Source organism: Panthera leo, chromosome B2 (assembly GCF_018350215.1).
Source record: "Panthera leo isolate Ple1 chromosome B2, P.leo_Ple1_pat1.1, whole genome shotgun sequence".
Lineage (NCBI taxonomy): Eukaryota > Metazoa > Chordata > Mammalia > Carnivora > Felidae > Panthera > Panthera leo.
In genome coordinates, this window is record NC_056683.1 from 100,449,010 (window position 1) to 100,476,859 (window position 27,850).

Genomic DNA, 27,850 nt, shown 5'->3' on the forward strand with positions numbered 1-27,850 from the left:
CCTCTATCGTAAACCATCCTCATGAAAGCCATGGACTTTGAACTGAAAAGAGAAATACCACCTCCTACTCTCTGCATTTTGGTTCAACTTAAAAGATATGTCTTTATACATTTTACCCAATTGTAGATTCAGAGTAGTTGCTAATGAAAATAGATGAAGTATATTATCAGTATACTGTATAACTGTTTCAAGATTAAGGAGTAAGTATTCCTTATGGGCTCCCTTTATAAGGAAATCCGTGTTAGTGTTTTCTAAGTTCTGGATAAATGGTTTACAAGGAAATTCTCTATTTGCTTACTATCTACTCTTTTTACATTTAGTAGTGCTCAAAGGATAAATTTAAAAATGGCCTTTGTGTCCACACTCTGGCATTTTCGACAAACGTATAAAAGAATTCTATGGGGGTGCCATTGTAATCAAGACACTGAACGTTAAGAAGAGACTTTTGGTCAATGAAGCAATTAAAATGAATCTTTCAGTGACTCTTTTATTAGAAACATCGATATGACAAAAACATTCACTCTTTTAAAGCAAATGTCATCCTGGAGTTGTGTGGTTGGGGTCCTTCGACGAAACAACTTTAGATGTGAAGGTGCTCGGTTTAATTACTTTCCCACCTATGTCATTTGATCATCTGATTAGATCAATAGGTCTAAGTACAAACAAAACAAAACAAAATAAACAACACAGATTGCAATGATTGTACCTCATGGTATTTGGCATCATTAATTTGAGCTTTCTTCAACGTGTCCTCAAGATGCACAGGGCCGTTGCTAAATCCAAAGTCATAGAACACATGTAGGTAACCATTGCGCATTTCCAAGCTGAAGAACATACTCTGTGGAGAGAAAGAAGTTAATAAGATGCGGGCATCTGCTGTTATAAAAGTGTAGATTTAGCTGAATTTGAGAAGTAACACTAATATTTATTATTGAAACTGAAAACTAAGGAAGTCTAATGACATTCGTACTATAATATTAAAATCGCAACTCCATCCATATCAGCAGTTATGTCTCATGTTAATATACTAAAGAGTTAATATTATACATAATTTGAAACAACCATATCCTGTTTCTTACTCACTTTACAAATTAATGCAAATTTAAGTTTACCTTATTGACTTTTTAAAAATCTTGGAAACTTTCAGCAATTGTAACAGGCCAGCAAATGTAATTGCATTTCATTTTAAGAGAAAAATTGGTAATACTGAAAAATAATCCCAAGGTTTGCTAAAAAATCTTAAAAAATTGTCAGCAAATACAGATATAAGAAAAAGAAGGACATTTCTGTATTATTTGGAAACATTGGATTTATGTAAACAAATATGAAATTATTACGCACTTGGGCCCTAAAAATAATTCTGTAACACTCATATAATTTACTGGTCAGGCTTTCTTGTTTTGGAAGCTTATATACAGAAGAATTGAAAGGATTTGAAAATTAAGGTATTATGGTAAAGTGTCTATTTGTCAGAAAGTGATCTCCTGAGTGGGGTTTGTATACTTCTGGGATGAGGAAAACAATCCATTGGGGGAAAGAAAGAAAATATTTCAAATTCCGTTTATGCTCATTTTAAACTCTAAAATAGAGGGAAAAAATTAACTTTTAGTATTTAATACATGGATCGATCTGGACCTTCATTTTGTCCTTTGGACAGATTTTCATGGACTTCACATGGTATGTGAGGCTTTGAGAGTAGAGATTTACACTTGAAGGCTGGCGGTGGCCCCTCACCCATTTCTTTGCTTTTAGCCTATTGCAGTTTCTGTGTGCCTTGGTACATGGATTTACATGTGAGAAGACTTAAATAATAGAATATTCACAATGGTTTTTTATGGGGATGCAGTGATGTGAAAATATTTTTGAGACACAGATGTTTGCAGATTACTTCTTTCAAATTACTAAGAATGCTGTCGCGTTTAAAGAGGGTTACACATTTTCTTTATAAAATGAATTATTCTAAATGTGTTGACCTTCATTTCTGATGACAAATGCTTTCAGTGGTATGAAATTTACTAGTTACTTAAAAAATACTTTCTCTGTAATTTCAAGGGAGGAATATTATAACAATGCATGAGAATGTGGCTTTTGGAAATTTTTGTTATTTATGAAGTTTTTATTTTCATTCCAGGGTAGTTAACAAACAGTATTATATTGTTTCAGGCATACAATATAGTGATTCAACAATTCTATATATCACTCGGTGCTCATCACAAGTGCACTCCTTAATCCTCATCACCCATCCTGCCACCCACCTCCTCTCTCAGTTTGTTCTTTATAGTTAAGAGTCTGTTTCCTGGTTTCTCTCTCTCTCTCTCTCTGTCTCTCTCTTTTTTCTTTTGCTCATTTGTTTTATTTCTTAAATTCCACATAAGAATGAGATCATATGGTATCTGTCTTTCTCTAACTTATTTTGCTTAGCATTATACTCTCTAGTTCCATCCATGTCGCTGCAAATCCTTCATTCTTTTTTAAGGTTGAATTTTATTCCATTGTATATATAAACCACATCTTTATCCATGCACCTCTCGATGGACACTTGGGCCACTTCCATAATCTGGCTATTGTAAATAATGCTACTATAAACATAGGGGTGCATATATCCCTTTGAATTCATGTTTTTGTATTTTTTGGGTAAATACCCAGTAGTGTGATTACTGGATCATAGGGTAGTTCTATTTTTAATTTTTTTTGAGGAACCTCCATACTGTTTTCCACAGTGGCTGCACCAGCTTGCATTCCCACCAATAGGATTCCTTTTTCTCCACATCTTTGCCAACACTTATTGTTTCTTGTGTTTTTAAAATTTTAGTCATTCTGATGGGTGGGAGGTGATATTTTGTAGGTTTTTTTTTTTTCTCACTGTAGTTTTGGTTTGCACTTCCCTGATGATGAGTGACATTGAGCGTCTTTTCATGTGTTTTTTGGCCATCTGGATGTCATCTTTGGAGAAATGTCTATTCGTGTGTTCTGCCTGTTTTTTAATTAGATTACTTGTTTTTCAGGTGTTGAGTTGTATCAGTTCTTTACATATTTTGGATACTAACCCTTTATAAGATCTGTCGTTTGCAAATATCTTCTCCCATTCCATAGGTTGCCTTTTAGTTTTATTGATTTTTTCCTTTGTGGTGCAGAAGCTTTTTATGTTAATGTAGTCCCAATGTTTATTTTTGCTGTTATTTCCCTTGCCTCAGGAAACACATCTAGAAAAATGTTGCTATGGAGGATGTCGGAAACATTACTACTTTTGCTGTCTTCTCGAATTTTTATGGTTTCACGTCTCACATTTAGGTCATTAATCCAATTTGAGTTTATTTTTGTGTATGGTGAAAGAAAGTGGTCCAGTTTCATTCTTTTGCATGTAGCTGTCCAGTTTTCCCAACATCATTTGTTGAAGAGACTGTCTTATTCCCATTGTATATTCATTTCTCCTTTGTTGAGATTGATAGACCATATAATTGTGGGTTTATTTCTGGGTTTTCTATTCTCTTCCATTGATATATGTGTCTATTTTTGTGCCAGCACCATACTATCTTGATCAATGCAGCTTTGTAATATAACTTGAAGTCTGGAATTGTGATGCCTCCAGGTTCGCTTTTCCTTTTCAAGATTGCTTTGGCTATTCAGGGTATTTTCTGGTTCCATACAGATATTAGGATTGTTTGTTCTAGTTCTGTGAAAAATGCTGTTGGTATTTTGCTAGGGATTACATTAAATATGTAGATTGCTTTGAGCAGTATAGACAGTTTAACAATATTTGTTCTTCCTATCCAGGAGCATGGAATGTCTTCCCATTTCATTGTGTTGTCTTCAATTTCTTTCATAAATGTTTTACAGTTTTTAGAGCACAGGTTGTTCACCTCTTTGGTCAAGTTTATTCCTAGATATTTTATTATTTTTGATTCAATTGTAAATGAGATTGTTTTCTTAATTTCTCTTTCTGCTGCTTCACTGTTAGTATATAGGAATGCAACAGATTTCTGAAGAGAAAGTAACATTTTTGAAGAAAGTTGCACTCCGGAGACATGATTTTTCAAAAACATATTTGGAAATTTTTCTATTTTTTTAAGTTTATTTATTTTGAGAGAGAGTGAGAGAGTGCGAGTGAGGAAGGGGCAGAGAGAGAGAGACAGAGAGAGAGAGAGAGAGAGAGAGCAAGAGAGAATATCAAGTAGGCTCCATGCTGTCAGCTCAGAGCCTGATGAGGAGCTCGATCTCATAAACTGTGAGATCATGACTGAGCCAAAATCAAGAACTGGACGCTTAATTGATCGAACCATCCAGGTGCCCCCCAAATTTTCTGTTGTTAAGTGAATTTGTTGATGAAAACAATATGTGTACTACCTATAAAAACTCTAATATCTGCACTATTGAAATAGTTTTAGAAAGAAATTTCTAACTTGTTTACAAATCTTTCAATTAAAGATTTTAATAGTCTTAAGCTCTTTGGTTTGAGTTTACAAAATGATGCAATATCTGATTAGCTAGCAAGAATTGGCATCAGGAAAGATGGAAATGTACCAGCCAAATTCAAAGACAGCTTTTGTCAATTAGTGAAGGAGACTGAAAAATGGTATCATGATTTAGTAAGCATAGCCAATGATACACATCTTATATTTTTATTTTTGAGGTATCTTGTTCAGTTTTGACATCCAATTAAACTTAGTATTGAAATAAATTGGACTTAGGACAAGACTTTTGAGTCACTCTATCTCAAAGAATTAATGAGACTTTCAAAAATACATAAGCATAATTAATTATATTGTTTTTATTAACACTGCCATTAACAATAATATTTGTATCGTTAACAAACAGAACACAATTTTATTTTATTTCATCTTTATTTTAAAATTGTGTTTATTTTCATTCACTATTTTACCTTTATATAAATTGTCTTTATTCCTCATTTTGAATATATATCCACAATAATATGGATTATTATTATTAATAATAATCATTAATAACATACATCATTACATACTTTCATGTATATTGTTAATAAAGAAATGCTATATATTTATAGTAAGCATGCAATTTTATTTATTTACTTTTATTGATTAAGGCATATAATGTAAAGTTAGTGCTAAACTTCTGCAGACACACTATTCACCTAGATCTTGGTGCTGATTTTCTGCAAAATCCCCCAGTTTATTAAAGGGGGCTATATTTAATATACAACCCAAGAAGTAGTGCACGGAAATGCATCTCAGGGCTGCTTTTACTTACTTCTGGCATCACTTCCCTAAAGAAAAAGAAATCCAATTTTGCTTTCTAAACTAAACCTTCAGCTTGGAGGCATGACACACTCAACCTGGGCAGGTTCCTAGGAATATACAGAGCAGAAAGTAAAGGCAATAAAGGAGAAGATAAAGGACTTTTATTTTTCTCACCCCATTGACCATCAGGAGCACGAGGCCGTTGTCAGCTGGCGTTCGAACTTCTATGTCAAAGCGAGTCACCTGACCGAACTTCCCTCTCCTTGTGATATCCCTCACCACGGCATAACTAGAGCCATCGAAGAAATAGCTGGCAGCCCGACTCTGAGTGAAGGCCAGTTTATCTCTGAAATAAAAACGCAAGGATCAGAGGAACACCACCATTTGTATTACGCTTTTCAGGTGTGGCCCTTTGAACCCATTGTCATGACATCTTCCATGGACCTTACAGTATTTAAAAAGGTGGAATTTAAGACATAAAACAGATGAACATGGGCAGGGGGAGGAGGGCAGGGGAGAAAGAGAGAGGCAAGCCAGAAAAGAGACTCTTAACTATAGAGAACAAACTGAGCATTGCTGGAGGGGAGGTGCGCAGGGGGATGGGTTCAATGGGGCATGATAGGGATTAAGGAGGGCACTTATTGTGATGAGTGCTCGATGTTGTATGTAAGTGATGAATCACTAAATTCTACACCTGAGACTGATATTACACTGTATGTTAACTAACTGGAATTTAAGTAAAAAACCTGAAAAAAATAAATGAAGTCCCGACATTTGCATGGGAGACATAGAGAAGTATTTATAGGTAAGTTAAATGAATCATTTTATTTTTTTTTATATTTTTAGCTTCAGGAGTAGAATTTAGTGATTCATCACTTACACGTAACACCCAGTGCTCATCACAAGTACTCTCCTTAATGCCCAACACCCATTTAGCCCATCCCCCCAGCCACTATCTTCCAGCAACCCTCAATTTGTTCTCTATAGTTAAAAGTCTGTTTTCTGGTTTGCCTCCCTTTCCGTTTTTCGCTTATTTTATTTTTCTTTCCATTCCCCTATGCTCACCTGTTTTATTTCTTTCTTTTTTAAGTTTATTTATTTTGAGAGAGAGAGAGAGAGAGAGAGAAAGAGAGTGTGTGAGTGGGGGAGGGGCAGAGAGAGGAAGAGAGCCTATCAGTGCAGAGCCTGATGCAGGGCTCAGTCTCATGAACCCTGAGATCATGACCTGAGCCTAAATCACGAGTTGGATGCTTAATCCACTGAGCCACCCAGGTGCTCCTCATTTTGCTTAGCATAATATACTCTAGCTCCATCCACTTTGTGGCAAATGTTAAGATCTCATTCTTTTTTATGGCTGGATCATATTCCATTATATACACATCTATAGATGAATATATATCACATCTTTATCCTACATGAATTGTTTTAAATGGATTTCTTTTCCACCCTATGTGCTAAGACAACAGAAGTTTCTAGTGAAACTCCAGTCTCTGGAATCCTAAATCAAAGCTGCAAACAAATTGTTTAAGACTTTTCATAATTGCACATGCTCCTCGGTGGTAGGGAAGAACTGAAATGATTTTTGCGGGCACGACTATTACGCAGTTTCAAAACTAGTTTCCCCAAAGAAAACATTGAGAACCTGGGTATTGTTCCATGTTTGTCTCACGTGCTGCCCTCATGTGGCCATCAAAGGCTTTAGTACACTTAACACTTTCTTACCTGGCACAGGGCACTGACTTGGAGGGATCCATGTTATAGATGCGCTTGAAGTTGTACAAGCTGATCACATCATTATTCAAAGTGGCCAATTCCAGGCAGCCGACGAAGCCAGGCAGGTTTAAGCTTGCAGGGAGCTGTGCAAGACAAAGCAAATCAACTACCCCGTGATCACATGTCACGCAGACGATACAGAACAGGTAATGAAACAGCAGGTCAAGGGGAACAACCCATTGATAAAATATCTTTCCACACCTGTGTCTACTCTGTGCCAATAACTTAGATAAATAGTGATTTTTCAGTTGTGCATATCTTTTTTATTTTTTTCATTTTAATTTTTTTAATGTTTATTCATTTTTGAGAGACAGAGAGTGAGCAGGGGAGGGACAGAGAGAGAGGGAGACACGGAATCTGAAGCAGGCTCCAGGCTCTGAGCTGTCAGCACAGAGCCTGACAAGGGGTTCGAACCCACGAACCGTGAGATCATGACCTAAGCTGAAGTTGGACGCTCAACTGACTGAGCCACCCAGGCACCCCTCAGCTGTGCATATCTTAACAGAGAGGATGGGATTTGCTGAGTATATACTACGTATCTGTCACACACTGAGCAGTGAATTCATGACCAAAATCAATTCTTACAGCAGCTCTGTGAGGTAGATATTCCTGTTCTGATACAAACAGAAGGAAAGTAATTCTTGGAGATGTTCAGTAATGTGTCTATAACTAGTATGTCGTAGCCCTGGAATTGAAATCCTACATCAACTCCCTATCTGGCTGGGCCTTTGATTTTTCTTCCCTTCACCAGATCTCATATCTCCCGCCCCCCTAGTTCCATCCCTTCCCTCATCTCAAGCATTTTATTTCATGTCTATATTAGTTGAGATAACTGAGTTGAACCTGTGATCTGTGAACCTGAAGGCTAGGTACAAATCCACAAGGTACACACACTCTGTAGTAGTGGGTGGGGGTAATATTAATCATATACGCCTATTATCAGAATGAAATGAATGTTAGCTATCTATAGTTTGAAAGGATTTGACGCTATGAAAATATGGGTAGTAGAGGGGCGCCTGGGTGGCGCAGTCGGTTAAGCGTCCGACTTCAGCCGGGTCACGATCTCGCGGTCCGTGAGTTCGAGCCCCGCGTCGGGCTCTGGGCTGATGGCTCGGAGCCTGGAGCCTATTTCCGATTCTGTGTCTCCCTCTCTCTCTGCCCCTCCCCCGTTCATGCTCTGTCTCTCTCTGTCCCAAAAATAAATAAAAAAGGTTGAAAAAAAATTAAAAAAAAAAAAAAAAAAAGAAAATATGGGTAGTAGAGACCAGATTTATATAACAGATTTCTAGATCAGAATTTTACCACCCATTGAGCTAAGTTCTTTCTTAAAATATCAAGACTTCCAGGTGGGGGGATGGGCTAGACGGATGATGGGTATTAAGGAGGGCACTTGCTGGGAGGAGCACTGGGTGTTACACGTAAGGGATGAATCACTGACTTCTACTCCTGAGACTAATATTACACTATATGTTAACTAGAATTTACACAAAAACTTGAAACATCAAAAAAAAAAAAAAGAAGTATCAAGATTTCCAGCCTACCCCCACTTTATGAATTTTTAAAAACAATCATTATAGATTGTTAATAACTCCAAACATAGCTGGATAGCTTACCTTGAAGTTTGGAGGCACTCCACCAACATAAAACACGGTGTCCTCGGGGTCCAGATCCAGCAAGGAGTCATCTCCTGCGAATTCTCCCTTTTTAATAAACTTTTCCTCTGCAGTGCTACTTAGACTTGGGACTGTTAAAAACACCTTTCCGTGTTTTCCTACCCTGTAAAAGAATTTCACATTTTATTAGCCAGATCGTTTGTAGAAAATATGTTTTTTCGAATATCAAAATGCTAATGTCCCCTCATCGCAGAATTGGTGATTTGATTTTGTCACATGCATATGCATTTACAGAATGTCGACAACCAATAGAAAGAGAAAAAAAGACAAAAACTTCTAATATTGATTGCTATTTAGAAACAATGACTATTTTTTCCCTAATCTTTTGTTTTCCACACACGTTGTGTTCGTGCACGTTCGATAGATTTCTTAATGAAATTTGCATGTAAGCCCTGGGCTGTGGCTTCACTTTACCTTTCAATCTTGACAATGCTGAAGTAAGCAGGCCAGGAACTGACAGGTTTGGAGTCCAGGGGAATCTCCACATCCTTAGTTCCCAAATTGTAAATGTACACCAGGTTATCATTTTTGATTGCAAGACCCATGTATTCTTTTTTGGCCTGCAACATCAAGAAGTCATGTAAATAAAATTCGTATGAAGGAATATCATATTTTGTTTTCATTTCTTTAAGGGACAGTCAGCAGTTCAAATGCTTGGCTGTATACAAGGCAAGTCTGGCCTGAGTTATTACAAGGTTGCTGCTAGGTTGGCCGGTGCCTCTTCCTTTCCAGCCTCCTGTGGCTACATGAGTCTGCTGCCCCCCTGTGTTTGTCCGAGGGCATCCTGGACAGGCAAGCAGGCAACTGCAGGCCTGTGGACATTTGATGCCTTCCGGGAGTGTGCTAATCGTGTCTGGTTAACCCAGGGACAAAACGCAGCCTGCCAATACCTATTGTTGTGCATCTTCGAGCAGGTGCAGCATCAAACACGGCAGGCCTCTGTGTTGGGAAAGTCTTTGAAATGCTACGTTCAGGTAGCAGTGTGGAGCTGGTAACGACGCAGCCCCCGAAATATCCCACAGAGGGAAGGAATTCCTTGTCTTTAAATCACTACTAGAGTCTTGGCATTAGAGTGAGCTCTACTTTGTGAGTGAATGGGAATTCAATTTGTTTGCATAGGTAGTTTTGGTTTGAAGGCAAGAGAAGAGCACCTATCTTTCCTTTTAACTGTGTTCTCTCTTTTAAGACGTCGTGCTCTTACGTGTTTGCTTCCGAGGTACAGGATAAACCGGTCTGCAGCCCCCGCCAGTTCTGGCTGCTTCATGGGAGGAGGCTTCATGTACAGGCTCAGGGACGTGAAGGTCTTTAAGTCATCCATACTGGTTTTAGGGTGTACCTCCACTGCTGACTGGCCATCGAACATCATGGAGACTTGGATCTGGAGTTACACAATTATTCTGTTAAAAACACCCCACAGAAATAGGCATAGCTCTCTCTCATGGTTCCCAACAGGCTTCCCTCAGCTCCTATGGGCTCTCTGAGCCCTACTCCCCTCCTGGCCCTTGTTCCCTTTATGTCCTCACCTTGTGGGAGAAAGGAGTTGAGGCAGATTATAATATAGTTGTTTAAATTTAAAGTGGGGTGAAGGGAAGGGAGCCAAAGAAAGTGACAAAGCAGATCCAAGGCGAGAATAAATACGACTTCCACAATGAACTACATACTTGGTTGGGGTGAACTAAAGAGCTTGATGGGATACCTGGTCAGTTATGCTGTTCGCAAGGCCCATAAAATTAACAATTAGTTGATCAGGAGAAGTATAATTAATCTTGGGTACCAACATGGCTAAGACTTTCTCCTCAGGGGCTTCATAAGAGGAACATACTTGATCACATCTGGACAGTGGGGAGGGGTCTACACCCAGATTTGAAGTCTCTTTTTTTTTTTAATTTTTTTTTTAACGTTTATTTATTTTTGAGACAGAGAGAGAGCATGAACGGGGGAGGGTCAGAGAGAGAGGGAGACACAGAATCTGAAACAGGCTCCAGGCTCTGAGCAGTCAGCACAGAGCCTGATGCGGGGCTCGAACTCACGGATCGCGAGATTGCGACCTGAGCCGAAGTCGGAAGCTTAACCGACTGAGCCGCCCAGGCACCCCCAGATTTGAGGTCTTAAATGGGATCTTTAAACCTGGCTCTGCCACTTACTAGCTATGTAATCACAAGCAAGTCACTTAACCTGCAGTCTCTTCAACTGTAAAGTGAGGACAAAAGTTTTGCTGAATGAAATAAGATAATATCTCTAAAGTACTTTGAGCTCCCGGCTCTATCATTATCATTCCTGTAATGATGAGTTCCTTAAGATATTTCTTATAATGATCCTCAGAAAGGCATCACAACAAAGCATAATTCAGTAGATGAAATCTACGGAGAGGCCCAATAGGAAAAGCTGAACTGGTTCAGGGTGATTTTCTGAGTATTCAGAAGTGGATGGACTTTTTATAACCATGTCATACAAATATTTCTGAATAATTAGATGTATTTATATCCATTATTTAATATTGATTTGGTTAATACTGATGTTCAATAAGTTCAAGATGATATTCCCAAGTGCTTACAGTACAGCTGTCCTATGTTGCTAGTTGAATACAAATCAATCATCTTGATAAACAGTTTATGGGATTAAAATTTTTTTGGTAAAAATTGAGTCTGAGAAGGAAATACATCTGCACAGAAATTGTCTCACTTTGAAGAGCCAACTGGGCTCCCCAAGGCATTGCCAAGCCTCTTTAGAAAATGGTTTTAGGTGATTAAGGCGCCCAACTTCTTCCCCATTTAAACAAAATTACCAGAAAGCCATCACAGAAACCTAGCTTTGGAAATGCCATTTCTTCACCATCACCTTTTCTTCAAAGGTTCTCCAAGGAACCTAACAATGGCGATTTGTGGGGTGGGACCAATTATCATATATCATTCAAAAGTTGGATATATTGACCAATACTAATCTCCTCTATTACAAAATAGTTGATTTCCAGCTACTTCTTTCTGTCAGCACTTAGGGGCCAATGGTCTGATCAGGCCAATTCGCAATTGAGAAAATAAAACCATATAATTTGGCTGTAAAAATGATGCTGGTCTATACATTAATAAAACACAAATGAGAAAGAGGGCCAAAAAAAAAAAGACCCACTTGCCACACTGAAAATGCTGACGGCCGTGTCAGGGCATGTGCCTTCCACCACCAGCTCTAAATAGGATGCTGCCTCTTTGCCTCTGTGCAAGCATCTCGGGGCAGGGTCTTCGTTGCGATTGTCCAGTTTATGTGGTCTGTGATTCCCCAGGGAAGCCTATGGGGGGAGGTCAGTGAAGGCTTCATATCATCAGTGTTGTACCTGAGAATTCCTTGAAGAGGTAGATGGGCAAGATTTTTCTATACAGTGATTGCACTAAGACAGCTGTTAAAATAATTAATAATAGTAACAATAATACATTGAGTCTTCTACTGGGGTTGGTTTCACTCGATTTCTTTTGCTCTATGAGCTTTGTTGACTAGTTAACTCTGTGGCCCTTAATCTTTTATTATTATTATTATTATTATTTTTTACCTTTATTTATTTTTGAGACAGAGAGGGACAGAGCATGAACGGGGGAGGGTGAGAGAGAGAGGGAGACACAGAATCTGAAACAGGCTCCAGGCTCTGAGCTGTCAGCACAGAGCCCGATGCGGGGCTCGAACTCACGGAATGTGAGATCATGACCTGAGCTGAAGTCGGTTGCCCAACCGACTGAGCCACCCAGGCGCCCCTGTGGCCCTCAATCTTGGCTACACATAAGAATCACTGGGAAGTTTTTGAAAAATACAGGTGCTGAGCCCATCCTCTAGAGAGCCTGATGCATTGCTCTGAGGTTGGGACCAGGAATTGGTTTAGTTTTTAAAGCTCCTCATGCAATTCAAATGAACAGATCCAGATGCAGCTTAGAACTACTGAGCTGGGCAATACAGTAGGAAGGTTCCGGGCTCTGGAAGCTGCCTCGAGACTGGCAGTTCAGTTTCATGTTCTCACTATCCCCGACTGACTGACAAAGATGCCTTTCACTGTTACCTTGCTGGCGACGCTTCTGGTCTGAGCAATAAGCTCCCGGATCCTCTGGATGCTGGCAGAAACGTTGCTTGCAGGCCGCTTCTGTTCTACGGTGCGAAGCTGATCCAGGAGCTGAGGGACAACCTCTGTCAAATTTCTTACTGCAGTTAATAAAAATTAACCACTTGAGGAAATAGCTCAACTATATCAACCAATATTAACTATATTTAAGGTATCAGGTGAAGAGACAACAAACACATGGTTACTTCTGTTAGAACTATAAGAAATTATTTGCAATCCTGCAAAACGAATAGTTAAGCCCAACGCATAAGCGATTACTACTTCGTGGCATTTATAACATATATCGTTCTAAAAATTATATGGAAAGTAAGCTGACTTATAACTTACATATCTAATTTTTTTTTAATGCTTATTTAGTTTTGGGAGAGACAGAGTGTGAGCGGGGGAGGGACAGAGAGAAAGGAGACAGAATCTGAAGCAGTCTCCAGGCTGTGAGCAAGCTGTCAGCACAGAGCTGAACGCGGGGCTGGAACTCACAAACTGCGAGATCATGACCTGAGCCGAAGTCGGACGCTTAACCGACTGAGCCACCTGGGCGCCCCTATAACGTACATTTCTAAAGGGCAGGATCCATGACAAATCTACAGGTGTTCCTTTCACTATACAGCACGCTATACAGCACAGGTTCTGCTTGTATTTCTTTTTCTTTTTTTAAGTTCACTTATTTATTTGAGAGAGAGAGTGTGTGCACCTGAGCAGGGGAGGGGCAGAGAGAGAGGGAGAAAGAGAATCCCAAGCAGGTTCTGCACTACCAGCCTGAGCCCAGCGCAGGGGTTGGACCCATGAACTCTGAGATCAAGAGTCAGACACTTAACTGACTGAGCCACCCAGGCGCCCCTCTGCTTGCATTTCTAATTGAACTGATACAACAGGTCACAAGGAATGCTGGGCACAAGGAGGTGGAAGAGGCTATCCCCCAGGATTCCTGTTCACACATCACACTGCCACTGCACTGGTCCAAGAGGAAGTGGAGCTAGATGGAAGGAACAATCAAGCACCCAGAAAAGTGGCAGTCGTGCCAAGGTGAGGGTGGGCAAGATTATTCTATATAGTGATTTCACTAAAACAGCGGTTAAAATAATTAATCATCAATAATAATAATAATAATAATAATAATGATAAATTGAGTCTTCCAAGTCTATGGGCCCAGAAAAGGGATGGTACAAGGACATCACACTAACTGTGTAGGTTATTTATTTATTTATTTTTTAAGGAATGACACACACATCGAAAAGAGAACAAATTATATGCATACAGCTTGATGAGAGAAGCCTAAAACACAACTTTCCCTAAGGTTTCATGAACTCGACCAGTGGTTCTCAGTGTGTGCTCCCCAGACCAGCAGCATCGGCATCATCAAGGAACTTGTTAGAAATGCAAATTCTTGGGCTCCAACGCAAACCTGCTGAATCAGAAACCCTGGGAGTGAGGACCAGGTGATTCTGAAGCATATGAAGGTTTGAGAACCACTGTACTAGAGAATGAACATCTTTTGGGTGTTTGCCAGCTAAGAGCAGGGCCAAGGTCATTGAGCATTAAGAGCTGGAAAAGAGTAAGCTTCTTACTAGAACCAAACTAAATTCAGATTCAGGAGAATATGTCAGTGAGGACCAAGGATGTTTCTTTTCTCTATTTAGGAAGTAAGGTGCTTCTCTATCATATTAAGTAAATAATATATCATATTATCAATATGATAATAATTAATTAATCAATAATTAATATGACATCAATTAATATCTTTATCATATTAAGTAAAATAATAGCAATTTACTTGTGTTATCGTATTGATTAATACAGAGGTAAATATTTGTTGTTTGGATTACTGACTACAATAGCCATTTTATGGTATAATAGTCTTTAAAAATTACAGGTAATAAAGTATATTTATTGTAGTACATTAAATTTTGATTATGGAAATGTATGTAAAACAGGGTTTCCCTGTCCTCAATTTTGTCAGAGAAAGGGAGTCACCTTTTATTAGAGTCTTTATTTTTTTTATTTAAAAAAAAAATTTTTTTAATGTTTTATTTATTTTTGAGACAGGGAGAGACAGAGCATGAACAGGGGAGGGTCAGAGAGAGGGAGACACAGAATCTGAAACAGGCTCCAGGCTCTGAGCTGTCAGCACAGAGCCCGACGCGGGGCTCGAACTCACGGACCGCGAGATCATGACCTGAGCCAAAGTCGGCCGCTTAACTGACTGAGCCACCCAGGCACCCCATATTAGAGTCTTTATAAGGTCTCTTATACTGTGGTATGCTCTTTCATTTACTTTGCTTTGAACCACAAGATGCTCTTTGAGGAAAACACGGAGGCCTGAAACAATTTCAATTAATGCTAGTTCTGGATTACTGGAATCATGGATTGGACTGAAGAAGGAGGAAAAAAACTTAACACAGATTTAGTAAATATTCCTTTGGCCCTATCTTTATAAATGCAAATGTTGGATGTCATGTAGGCAAATCTTTTAGCGATCAAGTTCTAAAAGTAATTAAATGAGTGGTTACATGGAGAAATTACTCCAGGTACTTAAAAGATATATACTTAAAAGATGAACATAAAAGACTTATCTTCCTGTTATGGGAATGGATATTTGTGACCCGGAATAAAATTTCTAGTGACAGGCGGCTCATATGTGGATTAGTAAAGTTGTTTCTTAACTCAGAAGGTAACTGGAAGTGAAGGTATTATGTTCTGCAAAGCCATGCTGGGGAACCAAAAGTTCTAGTCATTGACAAAGACATTGATATTTAAGAGGCAGAAGACAGAATAAATGTAGTAATATGTGATTTTAATCTATGTGTAACTAAACAAATTAGGGAGATATCAGAATATTTCATTATCATTGCTATAAATCTGTATTCAAGCTGGCTAACAGATGGTTCTTCTTAATGTTTATTTATTAAAAAAATTTTTTTTAACGTTTATTCATTTTTGAGAGACAGAGAGAGACAGTGCATGAGTGGGGAAGGGGCAGAGAGAGGGAGACACAGAATCTGAAGCAGGCTCCAGGCTCTGAGCTGTCAGCACAGAGCCCAATGCAGGGCTCGAACTCATGAACTGCGAGATCATGACCTGAGCTGAAGTCAGATGCTCAACCGACTGAGCCACCCGGGCTCCCCTATGTTTATTTTTGAGAGAGAGGGAGAGAGAGAGAGAGAGAGAGCGAGCGAGCTGGGGAAGGGGCAGAGAGAGGGAGACACAGAATCCGAAGCAGGCTCTGAGCTGTCAGCACAGAGCCCGCCTAGGGGCCCAAACTCAAGAACTGTTGACCTGAGCTGAAATCTGAGACACTCAACCCACTGAGCCACCCAGGCGCCCCCAAATGGTTCTTCTTAATGGGAACCTTCCATTATGTTTCGCCATAGTCAGTACTTGTTGGTAATAACCTGCTTTACTTAGGTAAGGAAAAAGCAAGGCAGTTTAGTAAATATTTTTCTAAAATGCAAACCAACATTTTGTGATTGACGTTCTTCCCCAAAGGATCAAACTTACATTGATAAATATCAGTGCTGCCATTACTTCATTCGGAAAAAAAATGATTCTTAACCCATCTATCTAGTGTCTATTTGTGTGAAATATATATATCTCCTATGCACACACACATACATATATTGATAGATGAACTGAACAAAAGTTTTTCTTTTTTCCTAAGCTAACTTCTACAATATTCCAATCTAAAACCCAAATGAAGCAAACTGCCTTCTTAACGAACGGATGTATTGCACTTAATGGCCAGTTCCTCAACTGGATGCAAACCATGATACCTGCATCTCTGGCAGAGGCCACTGCAGTGTTGTAAGCAGAAGAGTCAAAATTCTGCAGATTTTGCGACCAGCTGGTCAGATTGTGAGCCATCGGGGCGGCTGCCTGCTGGACTTCCACTGTGGTCTTGTTAGCTTCCTCCGTGATCAGCCTTGACTGACCCAGGCGCTGCTGAGCATCACCTTCACACAGAGCACAGGGACATTCACTTTGCAGAGAAGCAGGACATTGGTTGGGAACATTACCATCCATTTAATCACTGGGATAAAACAGACCTGAGCTTTTGGGTTTTTAAGCTGCACAAAGACCTTTAAATGTATGTTAATTATAGTGTAAGTTAGATGCAGAAGAAAATTGTTAAGTAGCATTAAAAAATGAGCTTGAAAGACTCTAGAGTCTTATTAAAATCATGCAGCTCACTGAAAACATTTTCAAATTAGGAGTAGATTAAAAAAAGTAATTAGTATCTCTTCAGGTTAGAGGCATTGCGAGAAAGCCACAGAAAACACATATGAGATTTTAAGTCATAATATGTTTATGTCTGAAATGCATTGTAAATATCACTTTCTTCTGTGTGGAGCACCTTTTCCCATAAAAATGATGCTCTAGTACAGAAGTAAATTAGTAAGGAAAATTATTTTTAAATAATAAAAGCAAGTTTCCAAATAGTATATAGAGTGGCATTCTATTTTCATTAAAGTTATATATTTAAAATAAAAATAATGTAAGTTTACAGCAAAGTGTTTTTTCCTAGGTAACGAGATTATAAAAGGTTTTTCTTCTTTTGTGCTTTTTTTTTCTTATCTGTATCTTCTCATTTTTCTATAATAATCATGTATTACTTTTGTAATCAAAATCACTCAGGTGAGGTTGAGGCTTTCTTTTTGTTTAAGTGGAGAAATATTTAATTCGACCTCACATGATCTGAACCCCGACGGATGTAGCTTTGAATCCTGGGTCTGCTTCCTTTTGGAGCTGTGCCTTTTGGAGCAAGCTCCCAAACCTTGACAAGCCTCAGGGTTCACATTCATCTGAAGGCAATGGTGATATTTTCCCACATGACAGAATGTACGTAAAACACAGTCCAGTGGCTAGTATGTCGTAGCTCTGATGGTGCTGATGACAGGGATTCTCGATGGAAGATACCCCCCTGGCTGGGGTTTTGGTGCACTCTGGTACAGTAGTTGGATTTGCTCCATGTAGTAAAACACTCTCATCCAGCAGTATCTGTTAACTTTCACTATACCAGGGAAGGCAAGCCCATCTTCTTAAGCCCATCTTCCCAAGCCCATCTTCTTAAGATGCCACTGTAGTCCCAGACTGGGCAAAATGAGTGCTCTTGTGTCTCTATTTGGCTTGTTGGTCTCCCTACTTGTGCCATAAGAATGACACGGCATGTAACAATTAGGGCCAGAGAAACCCAGTAATCAGATTAGGGCATGCTTATTAATGAAGAATGATGTCCACAAGAAAGTAGGTTACCAAACAGTATAAGCAGCATGATCCCATTAAAACACACATGCACGTGTGTGCACACACACACAAGATAGGAGGAAAATGCTCTCAGATTTAATGGTCACCCCTAGATGGTATGATTATAGCTTTTATAATTCTTTCTCAGTGTGTGTGTGTGTGTGTGTGTGTGTGTGTGTGATGAACATAGTTTCTTTTGTCATCAGAAAACAATATTTATTTATAAAAGGAGTGATAAGGAGTCATGTATTCCTTCTTCAAAGTTTTATTTTAATCCCAGTGAATAAACAGATGAAGCTTAAGTTCTTGTCTGTGATCCTTACCTCTCTCCGTGGCTTGTAGTCGCTTAATGGCATCATTCAATCTGTTTTTAAGAGCACTCTTCCTTGCTAGAGCTCCACCCACACGCCTGTTGGTATCAGCTACTGCCTCATCGTTACCTATGGAGAAGAAGCCAAAAAAAGGTACCAGTAAAGCCAAGATGCTAGGGGGAACAAAACATCTCCATTTCAACAAGGAAAATTCTGATCTATATCACGGAATCATCTGTAAAATTCTCAATATGATATGAACATAGAACACCAGTTCTGGAAAGTGGCATCTCAGTTAAGAGGTACAGGATTATAGAAAAGTAGTAACACTGCTTGGGAATGATTTAGGATGCCATAAAGTGACTCGTGAAAGGTCTAGAGATAATGGCTAACTTCTTTGAAAAATATAGCACTGCTGTGACTAATAACTCCTAGCAGCATGGTTGATAAAGAGCTGAAAAGAAAAGATCTACCTCTATTTATGGTGATGACTGTTATATAAGAAGAATTCTTGTTTATGGTTTTAATAAAATTTTAATTGATGTACAACATACATCTAGAAAAGGGGCACATTATAAATGCACAGCTTGATGAATGTTCACAAACCGAGCACAGCATATAAGCAGTATCAAGTCAAGAAAGTAGAACATTATTGGTCCTCCTAGTTTCCTGGGATCTCTGTGATTTCCCAAGGATGACCACTATTCTGAATGCTATCTCTGTTAGTTGTGTCTGTTCTTTTTTTTTTTTTTTAACATTTATTTATTTTTGAGACAGAGAGAGACAGAGCATGAACGGGGGAGGGTCAGAGAGAGGGAGACACAGAATCGGAAACAGGCTCCAGGCTCCGAGCTGTCAGCACAGAGCCCGACGCGGGGCTCAAACTCACGGACCGCGAGATCGTGACCTGAGCCAAAGTCGGCCGCTCAACCAACTGAGCCACCCAGGCGCCCCAGTTGTGTCTGTTCTTAAGCTTTATTCAAAAGAAATGATACAGTATTGTAATTTTCTACATCTTTTGTATCTCTGTCTTAATTTCTGTAGAGTCAGAAGTCTTAATATCTGGTAGTTTAAGTCTTACAGCTTTGTTTTATTCTTCAAGGATTGTGCTGGCTTCTTAGCTCCTCCCACCCTCATTTCCATAGAAATTCTAGAGTCATCCTCTATATATGCATACAGTTCTGGTACTTCAGATGGTATTATATTGACTCTACAGATAAATTTGGCAGAATTGTCATTTTTACAAATTTAAGTCTTCTAGTTAATAAATACAGTTTTTATTAATTTTTATTTAGATCTAAATTCTCATTTTGATCTCCATTTATTTAGATCATCTTTAATAAGATTAGAGATCTTATATTTCATCAGCTTTATTCCTAGGTATTTTATGATATTGTAAATGGTGTTATTTTACAAAGTTAATTTCTAATTTTGTTGTACATAGAATTAAACCAGATTTTTTACACACTGAATTGGTAATGTGGGGGGTATCTTTGTCTTGTTTCCAGTCTTAGTGGGCAAACTTTAAATACTTCAGTATTAATATGCTTGATGACCATTATTTTATTATTATTTCTTAGATTACAGAGGTTTCCTTGTATTCTTAGTTTGCTACAAGTTTTTTAAAAACATGAATGGGTATTGAGTTTTGGTAAATGATCTTCCTGCATGTGGTGACATGATCATATGAATTTTCTCCCATATTCCTAAAATGTGGTGAATTACTATTGATGTTTTAAATGTTAAACTATCCCTGAAATCTTGGAATAAACTTAACTTGATCATGTATTATCACTTCTATGTGTGTTAGATTTGATCTGCTAATATTTCGATTAGAATTTTCACATCTCTGTGAGAGAATGTGGCTTGTAATTTTCCTTTTTTATAATGTTCTTATCAGGTTTTGTATCTTAGTTTTGTTGGCTTAATACAACAAGTTAGAGAATATTTCCTCTTTTTTCTGTTTCCTGGAAGAATTTATACACAAGTGGTGTTACTTAAATGCTTGGAAGAATTCACGGGGAAAGCCATCTGAGCCTTGAGATTTCTTTGTGGGAAGGGTTTAATGACTGATTAAATGTATACACATTATTTACATATAGGCCTATCAGATGTTCTTAGTCTTTTCTTACAAAACTATTCTTGAAAGTGCGCTTATAGCATAGAATCATAATGGGTTATTTTGGAGCAAATCCAAGCAAGTCATGATGTAGTATCTTGTCTGAACTGAAGGATGAACTTTCCCAAGAATTCTTGGTTCATGCTTTGTTTACTTCCAAAGCATCAGGAACTTTATGCTTTTTGACAGACAGAGAAATAATTTCTTCACCTCCTATTATACTCTTTTTCTCTCCTATAGGCTTGTAAATATACTGTCTCCCATGGTGTACTTTCTCTTTCTATTATACGGTCTTTGCGTGCTGCTTTGTTATTTGGTTATCTTCCCCCTTTGTGTATAGTGGGTATACAATGAGTGATGCTGAATTGATTCTGTCACCAAGTACAATGTAAACAAAGTACAAGCACGTCTTTCTCATTTCCTCTGGGTAATGCCAAAAATTTTCCAGAATTTAAGGAGGGACTTAAACATACTTTGTACTTGAATTATATCCCCTCTCCCTCTTTTAGTTTTGTTTTTTAAATATTTTTAATACAAACAATCTTTTCAGCTCTTCCTTTTGGGTCTTATAGCTGCAAAAAACACTGACTGATACACCAAGAAAGAATATATTCAACTCTATATTTGGAGCCCTTGATAAAAATAGGTGAAAAAAATTCTACTTTGGGCTGGAAGTTGATAAGAAAAAAATGTTTCACAAAAAGTCTGTCCTATTTGAAACTTATTGTTTTACATAAACATTTTTCATTTTACAAATGAATTCAGTAGAATTCTCCTTTAAATAGCAGCTTCCTGAGTTTATTATAGGTTGCTAACTATTTCATAGAGATAATGAAGAAAAGGAAGTCTGGGATATAAAGATTACTAATTGTTGAAAGTCATTTGGAAATGAATTAACAGTAATTTGAAATTGTAATGAAACTCAGTAGATGAATATAGTTTAATCTGAAAATCTGAATTTATATCACCAATGTGTGTTATCTAAAGGGAGGCAAAGTTCTGGTCCACGCAGTCCTAACTCCCCATTGGTGTCCCTTTTGCAAACAAATATGTGAAGAAATTTAAGCAAACAAGATCATGAAATACGTGACCAGCACTGCGAAATATTCAGAGACCTATACGGAGAGATTTTCTCTGTACTTAAAATATAGAACTTTGAAGAGATACCATTACCAGAAAAGAAAAATTGTTTTCATGAGGTTCAATAACTCAATAATGACAAGATTAAGAAAATTGCAAATTATCAAGGAGGATAAAATATTTAAGTCACTGTCATGAAGATCCACATATTCTGGTCTTCACATCACAAGAAACAAAGCAGTATATAGACATGGCAACATTTACCTAAAAATATTTTCCTTTTTAAGAGCACACTTAATGTGATGAGCACAGAGCAATGTACAGAGTTGTTGAATCATTGTATTGTACACACAAAACTAATATGACAATGCATGTTAATCATACTTCAGTAAAAAATATATTTTACTTTTAATATTCTCAATTTTTGCAGGTAATATTCTAATTCTTTTCTAAAAAGTAAGTTCAAGATTAGACTTATATAATTAACTAGAACATTTTTATTGCCTTTCTTTACCCAGCAAGCATAAAACAATAGTTGCTTTATCATAGCTGTTTAAATATTTAGCATATAAGAAAACAAATGCATTTTTTTCTCTAGGTAGTGCTCTTTGTAAAAAAAAAAAAAAAAAGAAAACATACGGTTAGAATTGAGATTGATTGCTTTGATAAAATTATGTGACGTTTTTTGTTGCAAACTTGGTCTTTTTTTTGGGTGGTAGTTAGAAGTTAGCTGGATAATGGATTTCCATCCTCATTAGTCAGTGAGCCCCCATACTCAGGTATGAGGTCATTGGCTCAGAGATGATTAATGTTTAGTGAAATTCTTAATCACTGCAATTGTTTTTAAGAGTAGCTCCCAAGATTCAGAATTGACAAAAATGATTTCACTTTTATTTTTTCTTCGCTCTCCCATTTTGGATGGGCTTGCTTTCACACACGCAAACACTAGCCTTTGGAAATGCTTCTTCCCATATGGCCATTAGGCTTGTCCCAAATATCGTAAACTTGTAGAACACAAATACAGAAAAGAGCCAATAACCAGATGGCTGTGTGGTGTCCTATCTTCCTAACTCTCCCAATGCTTATTCATTAATTCATGTAAAAATTTAAAGGGTCTTCTGAATTGTCCAAGGAAGACTGACTTATGTCCAATATAGTTTTAGTGTTAAGTGTATTTAATGGCATCATCTCCATGAAAATTGGTATTTATGGTAAATTTCTATTAATTAGCCTACTTTATTAGCAAGAGTATTTACCACATGTTTCACTACATGGAAGGTTTTTTTTTTTTTTTTTGAAAACCACAATTTATTTTAAAATATCCAATCTTTGCTTCTTTTATACCTTGAATTTCAGCAGGAACTACTAATGTGCTATTCAGTTGAAAGATGATTTGTTTTTAGAAACTTAAATATAGAGAACAGAAGGTTGCTGGAGGGGGAATGGGCTAAATGGGTAAGGGGCATTAAGGAATCTACTCCTGAAATCACTGTTACATTATATGCTAACTAACTTGGATGTAAATTAAACAATAAATAAATTAATTAAAAAAATAAAATGTGGAAAATAATGTAAAAAAAAGATCATTTGTTTTTTAATCTTAGGATTTTGAAATCTTTATCCACATGCAGAAGCACTGTATGAAAGGAGAGAAGCAGCTATAAATCAGAAGGAAGGTAGAAAACATATTTACTAGGGTCTGTCTTTGCTTGTAGTTCTCTGGCTTGATTGAGGAGGTTCTCGCTCTCATCCTTATGGTAAATAATTTGAGTATCAATCCCACTCACAGCCTACAAAGGAATTGTATGGAAAGAATAAGAATGACAGCAGAAGAAACCCACTTCTCATGGATTGAAGATTTAAATGACACCGTTTCTCTGCTAAACACCAAGCAAGACTCGTACAACTTCATTTCCATAGCTCAAAATCAAAGTCAAATGTGAACAGGAAAAGATAAAGTGCATGACGTTTTCACGGTAAACATTTTTCAAGGAAAATTCAGTGAATCTAGAACAGTGCCTGGTCAAGTCCCCTCTGAAGTACTTGTCAAATAGAAGCCACTCAATAAATAGTTTTCGAGTTGAAAAAATGTGAATGTATGCATAAAGCAACTTCTCTATCAGCATGGGGTAATCTTAAATATGGTTTATTCAGGGACTGTGGTTTAAAAATGCTGTCAAAAAGACACTGGCATTTGCTGACAGGAGTATGGCACATCTTGAACTACTGAAACCTTCATAACACAAATAAAATGCTGTTTTCTTAGTTTTCTTGCCCTTTCTGCCATTTGTATTACACTGGAAGCTCAAGAGATGACATTAGAAAACAGAAAACTCATAAGCTGGGAAACGGCAGCATGTAAATGAACTTTAAAATAAGGGAATACTCGGTGTGTGTGTGTGTGTGTGTGTGTGTGTGTGTGTACCTAGCTGGCTCTGTTGGTGGAGCGTGTGACTCTGTCTTGGAGTTGTGAGTTCTAGCCCCATGTTGGGTGTAGAGATTACTTCAAAACAAAATCTTAAAAAAATAAGGGAACACTCACATCATAAATTCGGTCAGTGATGTTCAAAGCCAATTCTGCTGTGTCATTGGCTTCACTAACATAATTGGCAATATTTTCATAGACATTTGAAGCGTCCAAAGCCTTCTGTACCAGCCCGTTCATATCTGAACTGTGCAAATTCCTGTAAAAGAAGAAACTCGTCCTTTTTCTCTTTCTTACTTTTTTGGGAAATGGGACCATTGTTATGGCTTGATTGGAATACTTCCGGGACCACAGGGACCTCCTTCCTGTTATTTAAAGTCACTTGGCTTGGAAAGGTTTTCCCGAGCTGCCTTTCCTAGGAGCACATCTTCTTTGCTTTCCTCTGCCTTTGGTGCCCCTAAGACTTTACCCCATTTTGGCTTCATGGAAGCTGTTTGCCTGGCAGTGGCCACAGGAAAAAAGAATGATGATTTAAATCAGCCCTCTGCACCTCTTCAAGCAACGGCTTGTTTATATTGTGGCAGTCAGGCAGAGGAATGAACCCACAGTCCTCCCTCACCTACTTACCCAAATCAGCGTTGTTACTTTCTACCCATAGAAGAAACCAAGGCTCTCAGAGAGGGTGCATAGCCACAGCGTGGTGTTAGGTCTTAGTTGCACTCTATTTACCTAACCTTTTGTTCACTTTATAAAACATCATATTTTCCCTTAAGAAGGGGAATGACACATACTGAGCATCTATATGCAGATACTGGGCTGGACTTGTTCTATATAGTACGTCTTTAATTCTTATCACACCCATGAAGTAGACATTGTTATTCCCTTTTTATAGAAGGAACCAGGATACAGGTTGTTACGACTTGTCTCACTCCTACGGCCCAGCTGCTTCTCTGAAGTGCAAAGCCCTACTCATGCCCATTTCCTCCCTTGCCCCATACACCATGTTTTCTGCCTTTACCCCTTTCTGGACTCCTTCAGGTTCATCTAATATTTCTTGGGTACCCATCATGCAGAGGGCGCTCTCACATAGTGGCTGATAACGCTTCATGTCGCAGAGGATTGATGTGAGGTACAACAGGGATAAAATATGTGAAATGCTTGCTACCATGCCTGTCATCCAACAAACATCAGGGTTTATTATTATACCGGAACTATTTCTTGAACTGGAATTTCAAATTCTAAATATATTCATAGAATAATTCACTTTATTGACACTTTTTCCTCTATAATATAAGCACCGCTTTACTTCTGCAGCTCATCCTGAATCCTGTGTCTCTATTTTATTCCGTTTTATTTATTTATTTTTAAAAAGAACTTTAAGTTTTTGATTTTATTTGTTTATTTGAGAGACAGAGAGACAGCACGAGTGGAGGAGGGGCAGAGAGAGAAGGAGAGAGAGAGAATCCCAAGCAAGCTCTGTGCTGACAGTGCAGAGCCTGATGTGGGGCTTGAACTCATGAAACTGAGATCCTGGCTTGAACTGAAATGAAGAGTTGGATGCTTAACTGATTTGAGCCACCCAGGCGCCCCTCAATTTTATTCAGTTTTAAATCCACCAGTGCCACATTTTCTCAGTTCATGGCTTAGTTCATGGCTAGTATCATTTTATTCATCAGTAACTTCCGGAAGATTCTCTGTGACCCAGTATGTGACATTGCAGATCCCACACTGGCTCACCACTTCCAACTGTCCTGACCTATTAAGCTGTGTGCTGTTTTGGGCTCCGAGTGACTTTTTCTGTATTGCTTTGGCTACTTTCCTCTCTTTTGTCCAAGGTCGTCATCATTCTTTCCTCTCCAGGAGGGCTGACTTATCCATTAGGCATAATAGAGCCCCACAAAGATATGTTCATTTTAATTTTTTTTAAATCAGAAGAACAATGAGGATACTAAAATGATTACATTAGTTTTTATAACAATGTTATCATGACATATAATTTTAAATATTTTTATGGAGGAAGGGGCCCACAGAGGCAAAAGTACCTAGGGCCCATGAAAGTCATAATGCAACTCTGCTCTGCGGAGGTAGTTCTAATCCAAATACTTGGCACTTTTTCCTACCCATAAGCCCTTGTTCTTAGAAATGGCACAGAGAGTAAAATCAGCAAGTTTTAAAAAAAAGGGATAGAAAGAATAAAATGCTACAAGTATTCATTAATATTTTTAAATTGTGCTGGCTAGAATATTAAGATATAAGAAAGAGCTTGAAACAAAGCCTTTAGAGGTGCGTGGGTGGCTCAGTCGGTTAAGTGTCTGACTCTTTTTTTTTTTTTTTAATTTTTTTAACGTTTATTTGTTATTGAGAGACAGAGAGACACAGAGCATGAGCAGGGGAGGGGCCGAGAGATGGACAGACACAGAATCTGAAGCAGGCTCCAGGCTCTGAGCTGTCAGCACAGAGCCTGATGCGGGATTTGAACTCACAAACTGTGAGATCATGACCTGAGCCGAAGGTGGACGCTTAACCAACTGAGCCACGCAGGGGCCCCAAGTGTCTGACTCTTGATTTCTGCTCAGGTCATGATCTTATGATTCATGGGCTCAAGCCCTGCATTGGGCTCTGTGCTGTCAGCACAGCTTGGGATTCTCTCTCTCCCTCTCTCTCTCTCTGCCCCTCCCCCGCTTGCTCTCTCTGTCTCTCTTTCAAAATAAATAAATAAACTTAAAAAAAAAAAGAAACAAAGTCTTTAATACTCTGTTTTCATTACTAGGCACAAAACAGGTACTGCATCAATACACAAAATAAAAATGTGCTTTTGAAATGGAAATTTCTTGATGAATTATGTTTATTTCTGTTTGAGGCACAAGAAGCAAATTATTGGGTCACCAGATAGATGATGAAGAATATTCACATTTTGAGGGGAGGACATCTAGAAATTTGGATGTTTCACTGAATATATTCAGTCTGAAATATCTTAAATGCAAAAGTGATTTCAGGGTGATTGATATTTCTGATCAGGTTTTCATGTAAAGCATGGGTAACTTACTTAGAATCATCCTAGAACACTGTTTCAGGGTGGCATTTAGTGAAAGTATGTGTTGGAACCCTATTAATAGGACATAGTCATTGAAATAAAGGGTAAAAGGAAAATGAAGACAGGAGCGCTGGGTGGCTCAGTCGTTAAGTGTCCGACTTCGGCTCGGGACATGATCTCACAGTTTGTGAGTTCAAGCCCTGCATTGGGCTCTGTGCTGATAGCTCAGAGCCTGGAGTCTGCTTTGTATTCTGTGTCTCCCTCTCTCTCTGCCCCTTCCCTGCTTGTGCTCTCTCTCTCTCTCTCAAAAATAAATAAACATTAAAAATTAAAAAAAAGAAAAAAGAAAAATGAAGACAGCCATAGGAGGGAATCTCGAAAACAATGTTATTCCAATACAGCACATTATCCAAATAATATTTTATCCAAGCTCCATTTTATTGGCTTGATCAAAATCACATTTACTGGAAGCATGATGCTAAGGTGGATACAATGCCATTTTGTACATGAAGATTTTGCATAACATCTATTTCTCCCTCTCTCTCTCTCTCTCTCTCTCCTCTCTTCCCTTCAATTCTCAGAAGATTTGGAGAGATATTTGAAAATTTTGACAATCAGGAATAAAAAGGTAGTTTAAGTTTTGAACAAGAGTTAAATTGGTTCTTAATTTATCCATGACCTTTACTGATCCTTATTTCTAATTGCCAGATTTGTAGTCTTTCTCTATAATTATCTCATTATTTACCTATCATTTCAAGGTCATGAATTCAATTCCAGACTTTCAGTACATTTCAATTAACACTAATTGAGTGCCCAAAGGGTGTGGGACTCTCTTCTAGATGCTGTGAGGAAAATTGGCAATTGATTTTCTCTTAATCAGGT

The 27,850-nt window shown here is 38.1% G+C and overlaps 1 protein-coding gene across 2 annotated transcripts in view; it reads right to left on the reverse strand.

The window, feature by feature from the left end:
* Positions 1–27,850, reverse strand: part of LAMA4 (laminin subunit alpha 4) — a 143,607-nt gene that overhangs the window by 25,474 nt on the left and 90,283 nt on the right. For both annotated transcript variants that reach the window (XM_042939629.1, XM_042939628.1), the window contains exons 14-24: positions 24,052–24,193; positions 23,203–23,299; positions 18,323–18,439; positions 16,529–16,708; positions 12,702–12,841; positions 9,864–10,040; positions 9,077–9,222; positions 8,603–8,765; positions 6,939–7,072; positions 5,391–5,562; positions 707–838 (exon numbers count right to left, since the gene is read on the reverse strand). In XM_042939629.1, the coding sequence (XP_042795563.1) occupies positions 707–838; positions 5,391–5,562; positions 6,939–7,072; positions 8,603–8,765; positions 9,077–9,222; positions 9,864–10,040; positions 12,702–12,841; positions 16,529–16,708; positions 18,323–18,439; positions 23,203–23,299; positions 24,052–24,193 (1,600 nt within the window). The remainder of the gene's footprint in view (positions 1–706; positions 839–5,390; positions 5,563–6,938; positions 7,073–8,602; positions 8,766–9,076; positions 9,223–9,863; positions 10,041–12,701; positions 12,842–16,528; positions 16,709–18,322; positions 18,440–23,202; positions 23,300–24,051; positions 24,194–27,850) is intronic.